This window comes from Microcaecilia unicolor, chromosome 1 (genome assembly GCF_901765095.1).
Source record: "Microcaecilia unicolor chromosome 1, aMicUni1.1, whole genome shotgun sequence".
NCBI lineage: Eukaryota > Metazoa > Chordata > Amphibia > Gymnophiona > Siphonopidae > Microcaecilia > Microcaecilia unicolor.
Genome location: NC_044031.1, coordinates 734,065,646 through 734,084,658, shown reverse-complemented (window position 1 = coordinate 734,084,658; position 19,013 = coordinate 734,065,646). Strand labels below are relative to the sequence as shown.

General features: G+C 43.4%; 1 protein-coding gene across 1 annotated transcript in view; it reads left to right on the top strand.

The window, feature by feature from the left end:
• The first annotated feature begins 252 nt into the window (after positions 1–252).
• Positions 253–19,013, top strand: part of TTLL6 (tubulin tyrosine ligase like 6) — a 285,854-nt gene continuing 267,093 nt past the window's right edge. The window contains exons 1-2 of the mRNA XM_030192275.1: positions 253–317; positions 8,645–8,735. Of these exons, the coding sequence (XP_030048135.1) occupies positions 315–317; positions 8,645–8,735 (94 nt within the window). The 5' untranslated portion in view covers positions 253–314. The remainder of the gene's footprint in view (positions 318–8,644; positions 8,736–19,013) is intronic.

Genomic DNA, 19,013 nt, shown 5'->3' with positions numbered 1-19,013 from the left:
GTCGGTGTCTTAGTGAGACGGTTCTGAGGTGCCAATTCGTGCACCTCTAAACTTTCTAAAAAAAAAAAAAAAACTCGCCACCTTGTTCTGTGCTTGCGGTCTCTTGAAATACATGGATACGTTCCAAGAATATCAGCAAGGCTCAGGATATATTATGTAGAGTAAAAAAGCCTTCAGGATTATACTGAAAGTTGTCAAGAACTTTGTTGCAGAACTGCCAGCTTTGCAGGGAGACTCAGGTTGCATGTATTCAGATGTGCTGAGAAGTCAGACTTCTGTAAAATAAAGAATGTGTGTGCTGAAGCTTGGACGGTATGGTAAGCAACCCAAACCTATGGTACAGGTTAGCAATAAGAGTACAATTATTTATTGATTGATTGATTGATTGGGATTTGTTAACCACCTTTATTAAGAGATTCACCCAAGGCGGTGTACAGTATGTAGGTACAGTTTAACATACAACTTATAATTTTGTTAACAGCTTAACAATAGTACAATAAACAAGAATAAACATAAATACAACAAATGAGATAAACTTGAAAATAGTAAATTGAAACCTAATAAGAGAACTACCGTAAAACAGTATTACAAATATACACATTTAACAGCACTGGAATTCAAATACCAGAGATATAATACAATGATAGCATAATACTAATGGTACAGCTAATAAACATGCATTGGAACATTATACTAACATAGATACTGTATAATTATTTGACAGCCCAGGCCTGAGACATTGGTTCAGGCTCCAAAATGAGAGAAAAGCTTGCAGGCCTGTGTAACTCTGACTTGATCTCCAGTGTTGGAGCACTGCAGAGAACAACAGGAAATCACAAGGGTCTAACTGACAGAGTGACATTGTCTAGCAACATGGTGGGAAAGGAAAAGTTTGTGGTCAGAACAGCCAGGTGCAAGGTCTTGCTTAAATTTGTGGTTAAGCAAGCTAAGGATGAGAGCATGTTTAAGATTTGAAGCTACTCATTAGCATAAGCCAATCAGTGCTAACCATGACATTAACATAGATCCAATCAGATGTGCTTACCCATATCCTGAGCAGTGTTGCCAGGTGGGCGGTTTTACCGCCCAATTGGGCGGTTTTCCGCGACCCGCCGCGGGTAATTTTTGCCCGCGGCGGGTTGCGGTTTTTTGGGCGGCTTTTTGGGTTTCTGTGCGGTTTTTTGGGCGGCTTTTTGCCTTTTTCGGCCGCGGGGGGGCGGGGTTAGTGACGTTTTTTTGGGCGGGGTTAGTGACGTTTTGGGCGGGCCGATGACGTGGGAGGTGGGGCCGATGACGGGGAGGCGGGGCCGATGACGGGGAGGCGGGGCCGGTGACGGGGGAGGCGGGGCCGGTGACGGCGGGGGCGGGGGTGATGACGCGGGGGTGGGGGTGTCAGGGGCGGGGTTTGTGTTTGGGCGGGTTTTGGGCTGGTTTTTGGGCTGGATTGGGCTAGAAAAAAATTTTCCACCTGGCAACCCTGATCCTGAGTAAACCTATAAAAATTAGTGTACTTCCTGCTTCAAGGGAGGCGTCCACTACTGCCCTCTCTCCAGGGGAAACCAATGCACGATATCTAATTGGCTAAGTAATTGCTTTCCCTTGAGTGAGTTTTGAGTCTTTGATATCTACTAATTGGCTTTGAGTAGTAAAATATAACATTATAGACTCAAACCCAGATAACACCTGTTTGCAGCTGGAATATTATAATTCCTGTAACCAATTGATTATACATGCCACTTGTATATTCTGTGGTGTCTCAGAAATAAAGGTGATTTCATGTAGAAATATCCCGTAATAAGCTTTGGGTAAGTAAGAATAAACTTATAATCTATTGAACTATACTATCTCTCCTTCTCTTTATTAATATCTGTTAATAATCCCTTGGTTTGGTTAAAGAAAGTGCACTATTCTATCCTGTGATGGAGTCAGTTTTGAGATGCAATCAGCCTTCTCGGGGTTCTCTCTGGTACTAGACAGCTGAACTGCAGAACCTAGGGGATAATTAACCCCAAATTAATTCATTTTGTGACCCCGATGCTAAAGATTTTCTACAATATGGCTTACCATATAGCTGAGGCACCAAGAGCAGATATATGATGGGAACAAAATTCATGGTATAGAGTCAGTTATGATAGCCATCACTGAAATAATTTTACATTGCAAGTGAAACTTTTTTATTTTTTTACTATTTACCTGACCATCAAAGTCATGAGAGATTAGTGTGATTATAGAGATTTTGAAAAAATCATAACATTCTGCTTCCCAATCTTTCTGTGGCCAAAATAAAATTGTGTGATCCCCGGAAGTGCAGAATGATGTATTTATAGAGAGCCCACCTAGGTCATGACCCCAAATGCAGATTTTGTGACCCCCATTTGGGGTCCAGATCCACAGTTTAGGAAGATAATCCAACGATGAAACCAAAACCAGACATGGAGAAAAAAGTTTGCAACTTTTATTACAAAATTATATAAATTCCAACAATACACTAACCAAACCAACCATCAAATTCATTGTTTTTCCAGTTGCCTGCTGTGAATAAGCTAGGCGGCTTTCAACACACAGGTTAACATAGTAGATGGCGGCAGAAAAAGACCTGCATGGTCCATCCAGTCTGCCCAACAAGACAACTCATATGTGCTACTTTTTGTGTATATCCTACTTTGATTTGTACCTGTGCTCTTCAGGGCACAGACCGTATAAGTCTGCCCAGCACTATCCCCGCCTCCCAACCACCAGCCCCGCCTCCCACCACCGGCTCTGGCACAGACCGTATAAGTCTGCCCAGCACTATCCCTGCCTCCCACCACCGGCTCTGGCACAGACCGTATAAGTCTGCCCAGCACTATCCCTGCCTCCCAACCACCAGTCCCGCCTCCCACCACCGGCTCTGGCACAGACCGTATAAGTTTGCCCAGCACTATCCCTGCCTCCCAACTACCAGCCCCGCCTCCCGATCTCGACTAAGCTCCTGAGGATCCATTCCTTCTGCACAGGATTCCTTTATGCTTATCCCACGCATGTTTGAATTCCGTTTCCGTTTTCATTTCCACCACCTCCCGCGGGAGGGCATTCCAAGCATCCACTACTCTCTCCGTGAAAAAATACTTCCTGACATTTTTCTTGAGTCTGCCCCCCTTCAATCTCATTTCATGTCCTCTCGTTCTACCGCCTTCGCATCTCCGGAAAAGGTTCATTTGCGGATTAATACCTTTCAAATATTTGAATGTCTGTATCATATCACCCCTGTTTCTCCTTTCCTCCAGAGTATACATGTTTAGTTCAGCAAGTCTCTCCTCATACGTCTTGTAACGCAAATACCATACCATTCTCACCTACTGTGGTACACCTGGCACTAAAAATGGGGACCCACTGTGTTCAAGTTAGGGTTGCTCCTAATGACACAGCCAAACTCCAGTCTGTATCATGTGCTCTGTGAATCCATGTATCCTGGAGTTCCTCACTTTGCACTTAACGGTTGTTACTGACTGCCTACTATGACAAGTACAAAAAAACAGTAAAAGAAGACATATTTAATTCACATTTAATTATACCTGTTGCAAAAAAAAAATATCAGCCAAACACCATCTAGTCAGCAGGTAGGAGCATGTGTTTTTTGCAAGTGTAATAAGCAAATACTTGCTGTGGGGCTCTGTACTGTCTCTTACCTAGGGCAGAATTAAGGCATAAGCAAACTAAACATGTGCCTAGGGCAGTGGTTCCCAAACCTGGTCCTGGAGGCAGCTCAGCCAGTCAGGTTTTCAGATATTAAATTTACTACTTTGTAGCTACATCGCATGCCCCCTAGTCCTAGTATTTTTGGAAAGAGTAAACAAACAATTCACATCTACCCATTCCACTCCACTCATTATTTTATAGACCTGTATCATATCTCCCCTCAGCCGTCTTTTCTCCAAGCTGAAGAGCCCTAGCCGCTTCAGCCTTTCCTTCTAGGGAAGTCGTCCCATCCCCTTTATCATTTTCATCGGCCTTCTCTGTATCTTTTCTAATTCCACTATATCTTTTTTGAGATGTGGCGACCAGAATTGAACACAATATTCAAGGTGTGGTCGCACCATGGAGCAATGCAAAGGCATTATAACATCCTCATTTTTGTTTTCCATTCCTTTCCTAATAATACCCAACATTCTATTTGCTTTCTTAGCCGCTGCAGCACGCCGAACAGAGGGTTTCAATGTTTCATGAACGCCGACGCCTAGATCCCCTTCTTGGTCGGTAACTCCTAACATGGAAACTTGCATTACATAGCTATAATTCCACATGCATCACTTTGCACTTGCTCACATTAAACGTCATCTGCCATTTAGACACCCAGTCACCTAGTCTCGTAAGGTCCTCTTGTAATTTTTCACAATCCTCTTGCGATTTAACAACTTTGAATAACTTTGTGTCGTAGGCAAATTTAATTATCTCACTAGTTACTCCCAACTCTTGGTCATTTATAAATATATTAAAAAGCAGTGGTCCCAGCATAGACCCCTGGGAAACCCCACTATCTGTCGAGTGTATATTTAAATAAAGAGATTGTTCCTATCTACGTCGCCTACTGGTGTTGCTCAAGAGCCTACTCCTCCTACTCCCCCTTTCCTCAAACCCCACTATCTACCTTTCTCCTCTGAGAATACTGACTATTTAACCCTACTCTCTGTTTTACTACTAGTACTATTTAGCATTTCTATAGTACTACAAGGCGTACGCAGCGCTGCACAAACATAGAAGAAAGACAGTCCCTGCTCAAAGAGCTTACAATCTAATAGACAAAAAATAAATAAAGTAAGCAAATCAAATCAATTAATGTGAACGGGAAGGAAGAGAGGAGGGTAGGTGGAGGCGAGTGGTTTCAAGTGGTTACGAGTCAAAAGCAATGTTAATCCACAGTAGGACAGTAGGACACTACCTCCTATCCCATGACTCTCCAATTTCCTCTGGAGTTTTTCATGAGGTACTTTGTCAAACGCCTTTTGAAAATCCAGATACACAATATCAACCGGCTCACCTTTATCCACATGTTTGTTCACCCCTTCAAAGAAATGTAATAGATTGGTGAGGCAAGATTTCCCTTCACTAAATCCATGTTGGCTTTGTCTCATTAATCCATGCTTTTGAATATGCTCTGTAATTTTGTTCTTAATAATAATCTCTACCATTTTGCCCGGCACCGACATCAGTCTCACCGGTCTATAATTTCCCGGATCTCCTCTGCAACCTTTTTTAAAAATCGGTGTTACATTGGCCACCCTCCAATCTTCCAGTACCATGCTCGATTTTAAAGCTAAATTACATATTACTAACAATAGTTCCGCAAGTTTATTTTTTAATTCTATCAGTACTCAGGGATGAATATCATCTGGTCAAGGAGATTTGCTACTCTTCAGTTTGTCAAATTGCCCCATTACATCCTCTAGGTTTATAGAGATTTCATTCAGTTTCTCTGACTCGTCAGCTTTGAATACCATTTCTGGCACCGGTATCTTCCTCGGTGAAGACCGAAGCAAAGCATTCATTTAATCGCTCTGCTATGGCAAAATTCTCTCATAAATATTCATTGTGGATATCCTGAAAACCTGACTGGCTGGGGTGCCTCCAAGACCTGGTTTGGGACCAGCTGGCCTAGGGCATAAATGTTTAGGAGCGGCGTTTTCAGATGTGCTAATTCATTGGTTCCAAAAGCAGATTTTTGTCCTGGTAAGTCAGCTGTTGGCAGAGTCAGGAAGAGGATCAAAGCCCACACTGTCTGCAGTAAGGCCTACAGAAACCAAAATTGCAACTGAAAAGTATTGCCTGCTTTCCGTCAAAGCTGAAACTGAAACCGAAAACTAAATTTGGTTGTGTGAATGTGAACACAGCTCTGGAAGACACTACCAAAAGGCCTGAAAACCACGAATAAACATCTAAAATTCTGAAAAAAACTAAAGACTCACCTTTTCAGAAAGGCATACCCCACAGAACTGATATAAACACCGAATAATGAAACATAATTAAACTAGGAAACGGACAGTACTCAACCCCTGACACATGATCCCACCCTAGCAATTTGCTTGGGATGAACCACACCAAATCTAATTAACTGTACTCCTACTCTGTATTTGTTCATACCGGAGTCTGTAACCACCTTTCTGGAACTATATAAGCCACTTTGAGCCTACTAATAGGTGGGAAAATGTGGAATACAAATGTAACAAATAAACTGAGGCCCACTGGCGATTGTCAGAGTTTGCAGTCAGTAGCCCTTGTTAAACCCACAGGAGATTACCCTCCAGTCCTAGGAACTGCAAGCACAGGCTGCCAACTGGGAGAGCCATTTTAACAAGTACATCTCAACAAGTCTGGCATGTTTAGTTTCCAAGTCAATGCAGATGTAGTTATGTATCCTCTGAGACAGGAACTTTGTGAGAACATGTAAAAAAAAATCATGATTGTCAGCTTTTTATGCTTACCCAAACTGTGCACAAGTAGCAAAAGAAAGTAGCATTGAGATGGCTCCTTTATATTTAGTTAAAAAATGATTAAGGACAAGCATGATATTGATTCTTACTAAAATAGGGTAAAGGAATCCAGACATTGGTCTACACTGTGTACATTATATCAGCTTGATGCACAATCCAGAATAAAAAAGCCCAGTGATGTTACTGAATGCAATGACTATATATGCACTGAAAAATTACAGTCAAGAGCAATACATTTTTCAAATTATTTTCTAATATATAAACTTCATTTGTGATATAATTTCCCTATTGTCCAGCAACACATCAATACATCCACTTATAAACCCTCAACCCCTTAATCTCACCACACTCATACCTCTACTCACAGGAAAATGTATACCATATGCCGCACATAACGCCCCAAATTTCCCGCTATCTCCTTCCAATGTCCCTATGTTCTGCTCAACTGATTCATTCCTCTCGATTTTGATTTTGTCTCGTTTAGAGATTTTGATTTTGTCTCGTTTTAATCTCCTCACTATGTAATCCATAACCTGAATTGTAACAAATTGTATTCTCATTATTCATAATGTATTGTAAGCCACACTGAGCCCGCAAAAAGGTGGGAAAATGTGGGATACAAATGCAATAAAATAAAATAAAATACTAACAATATAGGCTGACCAGTTTGTATGCTTGAAAACAGTCACTGCAGGTTCCTTTCTTATAGAATCTAGCTTCTGCATGTCATAAGTTTGATTACAAGGCTACATTTTCATCATACCCGACAAAGCCTAGAAATTCTTTAGAATCGCCCAAATAGTGTCCAAGCCAATATATGTAATAATTTAAATAATGAAAGACCATATTTTACCTCCAAGCAAAATCACCTCCATACACATGGACTTCAGCTAATGAAAACTGAAACTACAAGCGACAGTGCTTTTACAATGGCTGACTTTACAGCACACTTGGAGTGACACCTGATGTCATATCTCCACAGAGAGGCTAATTCTAAGAAGGTTGTCATCCCAAATTTATAGACTTAAATTCCTGCTAAATTTTTATATGAAATCATTTATTTGGAGCACTCTATTTACCATATAAACTACTATGCAAAACCATAACTGCATTACTTGCAAAGAGTAGCCCCCCCCCCCCCCCCAACCACCTTACAATCCTTGGTGGTCTAATGGTGTAGTCAAGGCATGAATGATCCCCAATCGTTCTTGCCCTTTTACTCTCAAAATGGCTGCCGTGACCTCTTGTGTAGTCTCAAAAGATTCCCATTAGAGGTCATGGCAGCCATTTTGAGAGCAGAGCCAGCATGGGCAGGAGTGACTAGGGCTCACTCCTGTTCTAACTATACCCCTAGACTGCCAGAAATTGTAAAATAGGCCCATGGGGGGGAGGCATTTACAGGTGGGCAGTAGGGGACAGAAGCAACTCCTGTTTGGAGGGAAGGGAGAGAGACAAACAGGGCAAAGCACAAACTTCCACAAAAACACAGTTTCGGCCGAAACCATAGCTGTAGCCTATTGGCCAAAACCAGGCAGAAAAAAGGATTTTGGGCCAGTTTTGGCACCAGAACCGAAATTCGATTGGCCTCTAGTCTGCAGAGATTAGTCTACTCTCTCCATCTCCTGTGCATTGGCATTCAGTATTTATTACATGCTAGTTTGTTCTTTATTGGTTTTCCTTTGTAGTTCGGAACCATGTAGGGCCCTGTTTGTGGGCCCTACATGGGATTGTAGATTGTAATGGGCATCTTGATGCCTAGAGCTCACCCAAGGCTTACTACTTCCCAATTACACCTCTTAGAGTCCAGCACCGCTGTGCACATGAACATTTCCCCATTAAGGCCATGCCAGACAAATTAGTCGCAGTAGGGATGTTGCATAACATTGGACCATCTTATTTCTCAAGTTCATTAACTGCGTACTAGGCCTGCAGAATCATTTAGAATCCTAACCTTAATGTGGAAATTTTCCCATAAACAGTTTTTATCAGATCACCAAACTTAATATTATTTTAATAAAAACCTTCAAAACAAGGACATAAGTGGCACAATCCTGATATAGAATCACAATCTAAAATAACCCTTGCTCAAATCCCCAGGTTAAGGATGGGATTTACAATTGGGATCCTAACTGGCATATTTTCACCCATTTCTATTTTTGCTTGCAATTTCTTTGCAGTTCCACCTTCTCCAGAAAAGTAACCAAGAACAAAGAGCCATGCTGGAAGCAGGTAGAATACCAGGAGAAGACAAACAGAAAGAAAACAGAGGTACATAAGTACATAAGTATTGCCACACTGGGATAGACCAAAGGTCCATCAAGCCCAGCATCCTGTTTCCCAACAGTGGCCAATCCTGGTCACAAATACCTGGCAAGATCACGAAAAAGTTCAATATATTTTATGCTGCTTATCCCAGAAATAGCAGTGGATTTTCCCCAAGTCAATTTAATAATAGTCTATGGACTTTTCCTTTAGGAAGTCATTCAGACCTTTTTTAAACCTTCCAAGCTGACCTCCTTTACCACATTCTCTGGCAGCGAATTCCAGAGTTTAATTGCAAGTTGAGTGAAGAAATATTTTCTACGATTCGTATTAAATTTACTACTTTGTAGCTTCATCGCATGCCCCCTAGTCCTAGTATTTTTGGAAAGAGTAAACAAACGATTCATGTCTACCCGTTCCACTCCACTCATTATTTTATAGACCTCTATCATATCTCCCCTCAACCGTCTTTTCTCCAAGCTGAAGAGCCCTAGACGCTTCAGCCTTTCCTCATAGGGGAGTTGTTCCATCCCCTTTATTTATTTTTATTTATTGCACTTGTATCCCACATTTTCCCATCTATTTGCAGACTCAATGTGGCTTACAATGTGGTCACCCTTCTCTGTACCTTTTCTAATTCCACTATATCTTTTTTCAGATGCGGTGACCAGAATTGAGATCCCTTTCTTGGTCAGTGACTCCTAACGTGGAAGCTTGCATGACATAGCTATAATTCGGGTCCCTCTTTCCCACATGCATCCCTTTGCACTTGTTCACATTAAACGCCATCTGCCATTTAGACGCCCAGTCTCCCAGTCTCGTAAGGTCCTCTTGTAATTTTTCACAATCCTCTTGCAATTTAACAACTTTTAATGTGTCGTCAGCAAATTTAATTACCTCACTAGTTACTCCCATCTCTAGATCATTTATAAATATGTTAAAAAAACAGCAGTCCCAGCACAGACCCCTGGGGAACCCCACTAACTACCCTTCTCAATCAAGAATACTGACCATTTAACCCTACTCTCTGTTTTCTATCCTTTAACCAGTTTTTAATCCACAATAGGACACTACCTGCTATCCCATGACTCTCCAATTTTTTCTGGAGTCTTTCATGAGGTACTTTGTTAAATGCCTTTTGAAAATCTAGATACACAATATCAACCGGCTCGCCTTTATCCACATGTTTCTTCACCCCTTCAAAGAAATGTAATAGATTGGTGAGGAAAGATTTTCCTTCACTAAATCCATGTTGGTTTTGTCTCATCAATCCATTCTTTTGAATATGTTCTGTAATTTTGTTCTTTATAATAGTCTCTACCATTTTGCCCGGCACTGACGTCAGGCTCACCGGTCTATAATTTCCCGGATCCCCTCTGAAACCTTTTTTAAATATCGATGTTACATGGGCTACCCTCCAATCTTCCAGTACCATGCTCGATTTTAAAGATAAATTACATATTACTAACAATAGTTCCACAAGTTAATTTTTTAATTCTATCAGTACTCAGGGATGAATATCATCTGGTCCAGGAGATTTGCTGCTCTTCAATTTGTCAAATTGCTCCATTACATCCTCTAGATTTATATAGGTTTCATTCAGTTTCTCCGACTCGTTAGCTTTAAATACCATTTCTGGCACCAGTATCTCTCCCAAATCTTCCTCGGTGAAGACCGAAGCAATGTATTCATTTAATCTCTCTGCTATGGCTTTGTCTTCCCTGATTGCCCCTTTTACCCCTCGGTCATCTAGCAGTTCAACCGATTCTTTTGCCGGCTTCTTGATACCTAAAAAAATTTTTACTATGTGTTTTTGCCCTCAGTACATCCTTTTTTTTTTTTTCGAAGTCCCTCTTTTCCTTCCTATCAGTGCTTTGCATTTGACTTGACATTCCTTATGTTGTTTCTTATTATTTTCAGTCCGTTCCGTCTTCCATTTTCTGAAGGATTTTCTTTTAGCTCTAACAGCTTCCTTCACCTCACTTTTTAACCATGCCGGCTGTCGTTTGGTCTTCCTCCCTCCTTTTTTAATACACAGAATATTTGGCCTGGGCTTCCAGGATGGTATTTTTAAACAGCATCCATGCCTGATGTAAATTTTTTACCCTCGCAGCTGCTCTTCTACGTTTTTTTCCACCATTCTTCTCATTTTATCATAGTCTCCTTTTTAATGTTAAACTCTAACGTATTGGATTTCCTGCTTATACTTACTTCAAAGCTACTATTAAATCTGATCATATTATGATCACTGTTATCAAGCGGCCCCCATCACCATTACCTCCCGCACCAGATCATGCACTCCACTAAGGACTGGGTCTAGAATTTTTCCTTCTCTCATCGGCTCCTGTACCAGTTGCTCCATAAAGCAGTCCTTGATTTTGTCAAGGAATTTTACCTCCCTAGCATGCCCTGATGTTACATTTACCCAGTCAATATCGGGGTAATTGAAATCACCCATTATTATCATGTTGCCCAAATTGTTAGCCTCCCTAATTTCCAATAATATTTCTACAGCCGTCTGTTCATCCTGGCCAGGCGGATGGTAGTACACTCCTGTCACTATCCTTTTCCCTTTTACACATGGACTTTCAATCCATAGGGATTCCAAGATGTGTTTTGTTTCCTGCAGAATTTTCAATCTATTTGATTCAAGGCCCTCCTTAACATACAATGCTACCCCTCCACCAATTCGATCCACCCTATTACTACAATATAATTTGTACCCTGGTATGACAGTGTCCCACTGCTTATCTCAGAGGTGCCTATTATATCTAATTTTTAATTTAGTGCAATATATTCTAACTCTCCCATCTTATTTGTTAGTCTTCTGGCATTCGCATATAGACATTTCAAACTATGTTTGTTGTTCCTATTTACATTATTCTCAGTACTTGACAGTATTAATTTGCAATCTTTTGTCTGATTTTTATTTAAGGACACTTGATCTGCTACGGTCTGTTTTGCAACCTTGCTATCGGGATACCCTATTGTCCCTGTTTTGGTGATATCTTTAAAAGATACCCTATTCTAAACCATGCGCTTTTGAGCGACTGTAGCCTTCCCCCAGTCTCTAATTTAAAAGCTGCTCTATCTCCTTTTTAAATGCCAATGCATAGGCTCCCCCTTACACAGAATGTTGCCCAGTTCCTAACAAATCTAAAACCCTCCTCCCTGCACCATCATCTCACCCACACATTGAGACTCCAGAGCTCTGCCTGTTTCTTGGGCTCTGCGTGTGGAATGGGTAGCACTTCAGAAAATGCTACCCTAGAGGTTCTGGATTTGAACTTTCTACTTAAGAGCTAAATTTGGCTTCCAGAACCTCTCTCCCACATTTTCCTTTGTCATTGGTACCCACATGTACCAAGACAGCCAGCTCCTCCCCAGCGCTATCTAAAATCCTATCTAGGTGACACGCGAGGTCTGCCACCTTCGCACCAGGCAGGCAAGTGACCAGTTGATCCTAATGTCTACCAGCCACCCAGCTATCTATATGCCTAATAATCGAATCACCAACTACAACAGCAGTTCTAACCCTTCCCACCTGGGTGCTAGCCCCTGGAGGATATTGCATTCCCTGGTATGCTGGTCCTGTCTACAGGATTACTTCCAGCCTCACCAGGGTGATGCTGTCCTCTTAGAAGGCCTCCCTCCTCAAAGGCAGCACAGCAACATTCCTGTAGGCCTCCTCTATGTACCTCTCTGTCTTCCTCAGCTCCTCCAAGTCTGCTACTGTAGCCTCAAGAGAACAGACTCGTTCTTTGAGAGCTAGGAGCTCTTTGCATTGAGCACACACATATGACATCTCGCCAACTGGAAGATAATCATACACGTGACACTCAATGCAAAAGACTGGATATCATCCCTCTCTCTGCTGAACTACTGACTGCATCTTAGTGTTATAGAGTTGTTTAATTAAAACTTCTGAAGGTACTAGGGATATCAGATGAATATAATGATCCTTTTGACTGTTGTAATTTGTAATTTATTTAGGGTTTGCTTCTTTGAAACTAATTAAATGTAATTCAAACTCTAATGAAAATTGAAAATTCCCCTCTTGGTGTCTTAATTAGAATAAATTACTATAAATGAAGTGTTGAGCTAGGGGTGGGTGGGAATGAGGACTGAACTGGGCCCTTCTGTGCCTTCTAGAGACTATCTGTTTATGCTGTAGAAAGACATGGAGTGATCAAACTGAGAGTCAGAAAGCTGGTTGGTTTATATTCTTGTAGCCTTTTCATTTTTATATGAGTAATATTTTATGGCTTATTACATGAATAGCTTCACCCATCCATGACATTATAAGTTAATGACAATTTGATTTGATTTACTTGTTTTCCAATTTCCAAAAAGCTGTTTTTTCCCCCAAAGGTTACAATATGAAAAATAATGTTTTTTAAGTAAATGTAATGAAATAACACTTTATAGGCTAGAATTATTAAGCAAGAGCTGGCTGGCCTGGGGCGGAGGATGGGGATGGGGAAAGGTGTGGTGAGCCCTGGGGTGTGAGATGCATGAGATGACATGACAGGGAACCCTGGAAGCTAGTCTGACAAAGAGTACACAGCATGTCTTGGCAAGGCACACTCATTCCTCAGCAGCATGTTTGCATTTTGAGTTGTGACTATAGTTGGATGACCAGGTTTTTTTTGGGGGGGGAGCACATTACTTTAATATGAGGCAATGACATCCACTATGAGTAAACAGTATCCACCCCAGAAAGGGGGATACAGAAGTAAGGCATGTCATCTCATTCATCTCAGAGGTGGTTAGTTGGAAGTTGCAGCCACACTCATGGGAGGGTAGCTGCAACCTCAGGCCTTGATCTGGGACAGAGGTGTTATGACTTTCTATTTGCCTATTAGCCACATGGAAACTGATATTGTACACGACATTTGCATTATTATATACATTTACAGATGAGTACAGGTGCCTGCAAGATACAAATTTGTACACCAGGAGTCAGGGGGTGGCCCTTCTTGCCTTCAGCACACAAATTCATTTGGAAGCCAAATTGGAGAGACACACAACACTGATTGGTGGGGGGGGCATTACATTGGTACAGGTGATGTCATTGAGGTAGACATGAGGACAGAGAGTACGGTTTGTGTGCAGTATTGTAGGGATGTGAGAATGCTTTTCCTTTCTAGTACATTGATTCTGTTAATGAATGTGCATGTGCACATATCGCTGATTACCCTTGAATGCAGACTACAGTTAGTGCTTATATTGCTGAGGGATCTCTTGTATGTGTAGCTACAGGAGGGGGGGGACCTGATAGCCCAGGACCGGGGGTGAGGGGGAAACAAACACTTACCTTTCCAACCTGTCCCTTATTTGAATCCAGGCATGAATAGAGACAGTCCAGGGGGGCAGGTGGTGGTGGTGCATGAAAAGAGTGCGTCAGTGCCTAAGGCAAAGGTGCACTAGGCACAGACTTTCAGCATCGCTGAAGTTCAGCTCGTGTCTGAGAGACATGTCCGTTGGAAAATGTGCATCACCTTATATGGACGCCCATGCGTGATGGACATCCTTACATGCACAGTTTCATATATGGACATGTCCGCACGTGGACGTCCTGGCTCATATATGATGGGTACGCACGTGGACGACCATGACACATGGATGTCCATGACGTGCATGGATTGTCATCACGCATGCGGGGCCTTATATGGATGAATACGTGTTCATATGTGCAGAGCTTTCCTTATATGGATCATTATCAAGTGTGTGAACCTCTTCATATATACAATTTTAAAAATATGAATATTCCTTATATTTCTCGATGTTTTGCAAGTACAGTGAATGTAGTTGTGGAACATCCAGGTACAGGAAATATAAATTTACATTCATAGTGGAAAGTACAGTAAAAAGGACGTGTTTCTTAGAGAACTGCCGAAGGACGGCGGTTCTGTAAGATGGATGTCTTTCTTCTACAGTTCTGCAAGAAACATCCTTTTTACCACACTTTGGACGTCCTTGATTTGGTTGTTTCGCGTTGTGATTTTGGAATGTCTAAGGACATCCATACTATTTTTCGATTATGCCTACCTGATTTTGGACAACTTCATGAGGACGCCCCAATTCTGACTTGGACGACCTTTCAAAAATGCCCCTCTATATCTTTTTTGAGATGCTGCTACCAGAATTGAACACAATATTCGAGGTGCGGTCGCACCATGGAGCGATACAAAGGCATTATAACATCCTCATTTTTGTTTTCCATTCCTTCCCTAATAATACCTAACATTCTATTTGCTTTCTTAGCCGCAGCAGCACAATGAGCAGAAGGTTTCAAGTATCATCATCGACGACACCTAGATCCCTTTCTTGGTCTGTGACTCCTAATGTGGAACCTTGCATTATGTAACTATAATTCGGGTTCCTCTTTCCCACATGCATCACTTTGCAGTTGCTCACATTAAACATCATCTGCCATTTAGACGACCAGTCTCGTAAGGTCCTCTTGTAATTTTTCACAATCCTCTCGCGTTTTAACGACTTTGAATAACTTTGTGTCATCAGCAAATTTAATTACCTCACTAGTTACTCCCATCTCTAGATCATTTATAAATATGTTAGCCACATTGAGCCTGCAGAAAGGTGGGAAAATGTGGGATACAAATGCAACAAATAAAATAAAAAGCAGCGGTCCCAGCACAGACCCCTGGGGAAGCCCATTAACTACCTTTCTCCATTGAGAATACTGACCATTTAACCCTACTCTCTGTTTTCTATCTTTTAACCAGTTTTTAATCCACAATAGAACACTACCTCCTATCCCACGACTCTCCAATTTCCTCTGGAGTCTTTCATGAGGTACTTTGTCAAACGCCTTCTGAAAATCCAGATACACAATTTCAACCGGCTCACCTTTAGCCACATGTTTGTTCACCCCCAGTGGCGTACCAAGGGGGAGCGGTGGGGGCGGTCCGCCCCGAGTGTCAGTGGGTGGGGGGGTGATCCGCTTTGCTCCCGCTGCTCCCACTTTACCTGTAAAAAAAAATTTTTGAAGCGTCGTTGCAGGCAGTGCCTTGCGTCTGCCCTGCTTGTTGTAAAAGAAGTAAATCTCTTCGCTTCGTCGTCGTCGGGCCTCACTATGTCCCGTCCTCCTCTGAGGTAATTTCTGCGAGGGCGGGACATAGTGAGGCCCGACGACGACGAAGCGAAGAGATTTACTTCTTTTACAACAAGCAGGGCAGACGCAAGGCGCTGCCTGCAACGACGCTTCAAAAAATTTTTTTTAAAGGTAGGGGTGAGAGCAGGAGAGTCGGGTCGGGGTGGGCTCCTCAGATGGGAGAGGGGTATTGTGGTGGTTCTCACATGGGGAGGGGAGGGGAGGAGGTTTTCATATGGGAGAAGGGGACTGAGTGGGGAGGGGGTTTTCAGATGGGAGAGGGGTGTTGTGGGGGTTCTCACATGGGGAGGGGAGGGGGTTTTCATATGGGAGAAAGGGGACTGAGTGGGGAGGGGGTTCTCAGATGGAAGAGGGGTGTTGTGGGGGTTCTCACATGGGGAGGGGAGGGGGTTTTCATATGGGAGAAGGGGACTGAGTGGGGAGGGGGTTCTCAGATGGAAGAGGGGTGTTGTGGGGGTTCTCACATGGGGAGGGGAAGGGGTTTTCATATGGGAGAAGGGGACTGAGTGGGGAGGGGGTTCTCAGATGGGAGAGGGGTGTTGTGGGGGTTCTCACATGGGGAGGGGAGGGGGTTTTCATATGGGAGAAAGGGACTGAGTGGGGAGGGGGTTCTCAGATGGAAGAGGGGTGTGGGGGTTCTCACATGGGGAGGGGAGGGGGTTTTCATATGGGAGAAGGGGACTGGATTGGGGAGGGGGCTCTCAGATGGGAGAGGGGTGTTGTGGGGGTTCTCACATGGGGAGGGGAGGGGGTTTTCATATGGGAGAAAGGGACTGAGTGGGGAGGGGGTTCTCAGATGGAAGAGGGGTGTTGTGGGGGTTCTCACATGGGGAGGGGAGGGGGTTTTCATATGGGAGAAGGGGACTGGAGTGGGGAGGGGGTTCTCAGATGGGAGAGGGGTGTTGTGGGGGTTCTCACATGGGGAGGGGAGGGGGTTTTCATATGGGAGAAGGGGACTGGAGTGGGGAGGGGGCTCTCAGATGGGAGAGGGGTGTTGTGGGGGTTCTCACATGGGGAGGGGAGGGGGTTCTCAGAAGGGAGAGGGGTGTTGTGGGGGTTCTCACATGGGGGGGAGGGGTTTTTATATGGGAAAAGGGGACTGGGGTGGGGAGGGGGTTCTCAGATGGGAGAGGGGTGTTGTGGGGGTTCTCACATGGGGGGGGAGGGGTTTTTTATATGGGAAAAGGGGACTGGGGTGGGGAGGGGGTTCTCAGATGGGAGAGGGGTGTTGTGGGGGTTCTTAGATGGGGAGGGGGGTTTCAGATGGGAGAAGGGGACTAGAGTGGGGAGGGGTTTCCAGATGGGAGAAGGGGACTGGGGTGGGGAGGGGGGTTTTCAGATGGGAGAGGAGAGGGGTGTTCTGGGGATTCTCAAATGGGAGAAGGACTGGGGTGGGGTGGGGGTTCTCAGATGGGAGAAGGGGACTGGGGTGGGGGTTCTCAAATGGGAGAAGGGGGCTAGAACTGGGGTCTGAGAAGGGGTCATGACGGAAAATGGGGCATGCCTGGGTCAGGTGGGAGAATGGGTCGGGCTGAAAAGGGGGGCAAGGCATGTGGATGAAGGGGGCTGAAACTGGGGGCTGAAAGGGAGGGTAGGTGGGATAAGGGGGCTAATACTGGGGCTGAAAGGCGGCAGGGGCTGAAATTGTGGGGACTGGGGGCTGAAAAGGAGACAGGGAGAAGTGGCTGGGGCTGAAGCTCAGGACTGGTGAGAGAAAAGGGCTGGGGTTGAAACTGGGGGATAAAAAGAGGACAGGGAGAAGTGGCTGGGGGCTAAAGCTCAGGACTGGTGGGAGAAAAGGACTGGGGCTGAAACTGGGGACTGGTGGGATAGTGGGGCTGGAACTGGGGGATGAAAAAAAGGGGCAGAGAGAGGGGACAGATCCTGGATGGAAGGGGGAGGAGAGGGAGGGCAGACCCTGGATGGATGGGAGAGGGAGGGCAAATGATGGATTGAAGGGGCAGAGAGATAGGGCAGACTGGATGGAAGGGATAGAAAGGGCAGATAGTGAATGGAAGGGGGAGAGAGAGAGGGCAGACAGGGGCAGAGATAGAGGGCAGATGTAGATGGAAGGAGCAGGGAGAGAGGGCAGACATTAGATGGAGGGGACAGCAGAGAGGGCAGACACTGGATGGCAGAGAGAGAACAAAGACAGATGCTGGATGGAAGGAAGACAGTGAAAAGAAGATGAGGAAAGCAGAAACCAGAGACAACAAACTGTAAATAAAATATATATTTTTATTTTTTGCTTTAGGATAAAGTAGTATTGTAGCTGTGTTAATGTTTATAATAGAACATGTAAACAAGGTAATCTTTTTATTGGACTAATTTTAATACATTTTGGCTAACTTTCGGAGAACAAAACCCCCTTCCTCAGGTCCGGATAGGATATTGTAACAGCACTATACTGTATTGACCTGAGGAAGGATGTTTTGGCCTCTGAAAGCTAAATGTATTAGTCCAATAAAATGGTATTATTTTATTTTCTATATTTGTTTTATTTCTATTTGTTAATTTGTAAAGTGGTGATTGGTACTTGTTAGTTTTTTCAAATTTACATCTGCTGTCTTTATATTTTGCACAGTACTAGAGGACATTTTCTGTTTCTGTGGTGTTGCATTGTATGCAGAGTCTGGCATCTTGGGGGTTCAGTTTAATTTTTGTCTAAATAGAAAGGTTATTATTGCTTATTCTATAGTGGATTAGGGTGTATCTATGTTTGTGAAAAAGACATGGCTTTCGGTTGGCATTGACTGTGTAAGATGGACGATCTGTGTTATTCTGCCTGGTTTCGTTTTACAGTAGGTGAATTGATGTTCTAGTGCTCACTGTAGTGTTTAAGATGCTTTCCTTTTCCTTGTGTGACTTGTAGAAATTACTGCTTATGGTATGCTAGAATTGCTCTATAGGTCCTGAGTGTTTTGTATTCTCGGCATGCCTAGTACTAGATTTTGGAGGGGGGGGGGTGTTAAAAAATGACCGGCCCCGGGTGTCAACTACCCTAGGTACGCCACTGTTCACCCCTTCAAAGAAATGTAGTAGATTGGTGAGGCAAGATTTCCCTTCACTAAATCCATGTTGACTTTGTCTCATTAATCCATGCTTTTGAATATGCTCTGTAATTTTGTTCTTTATAATAGTCTCTA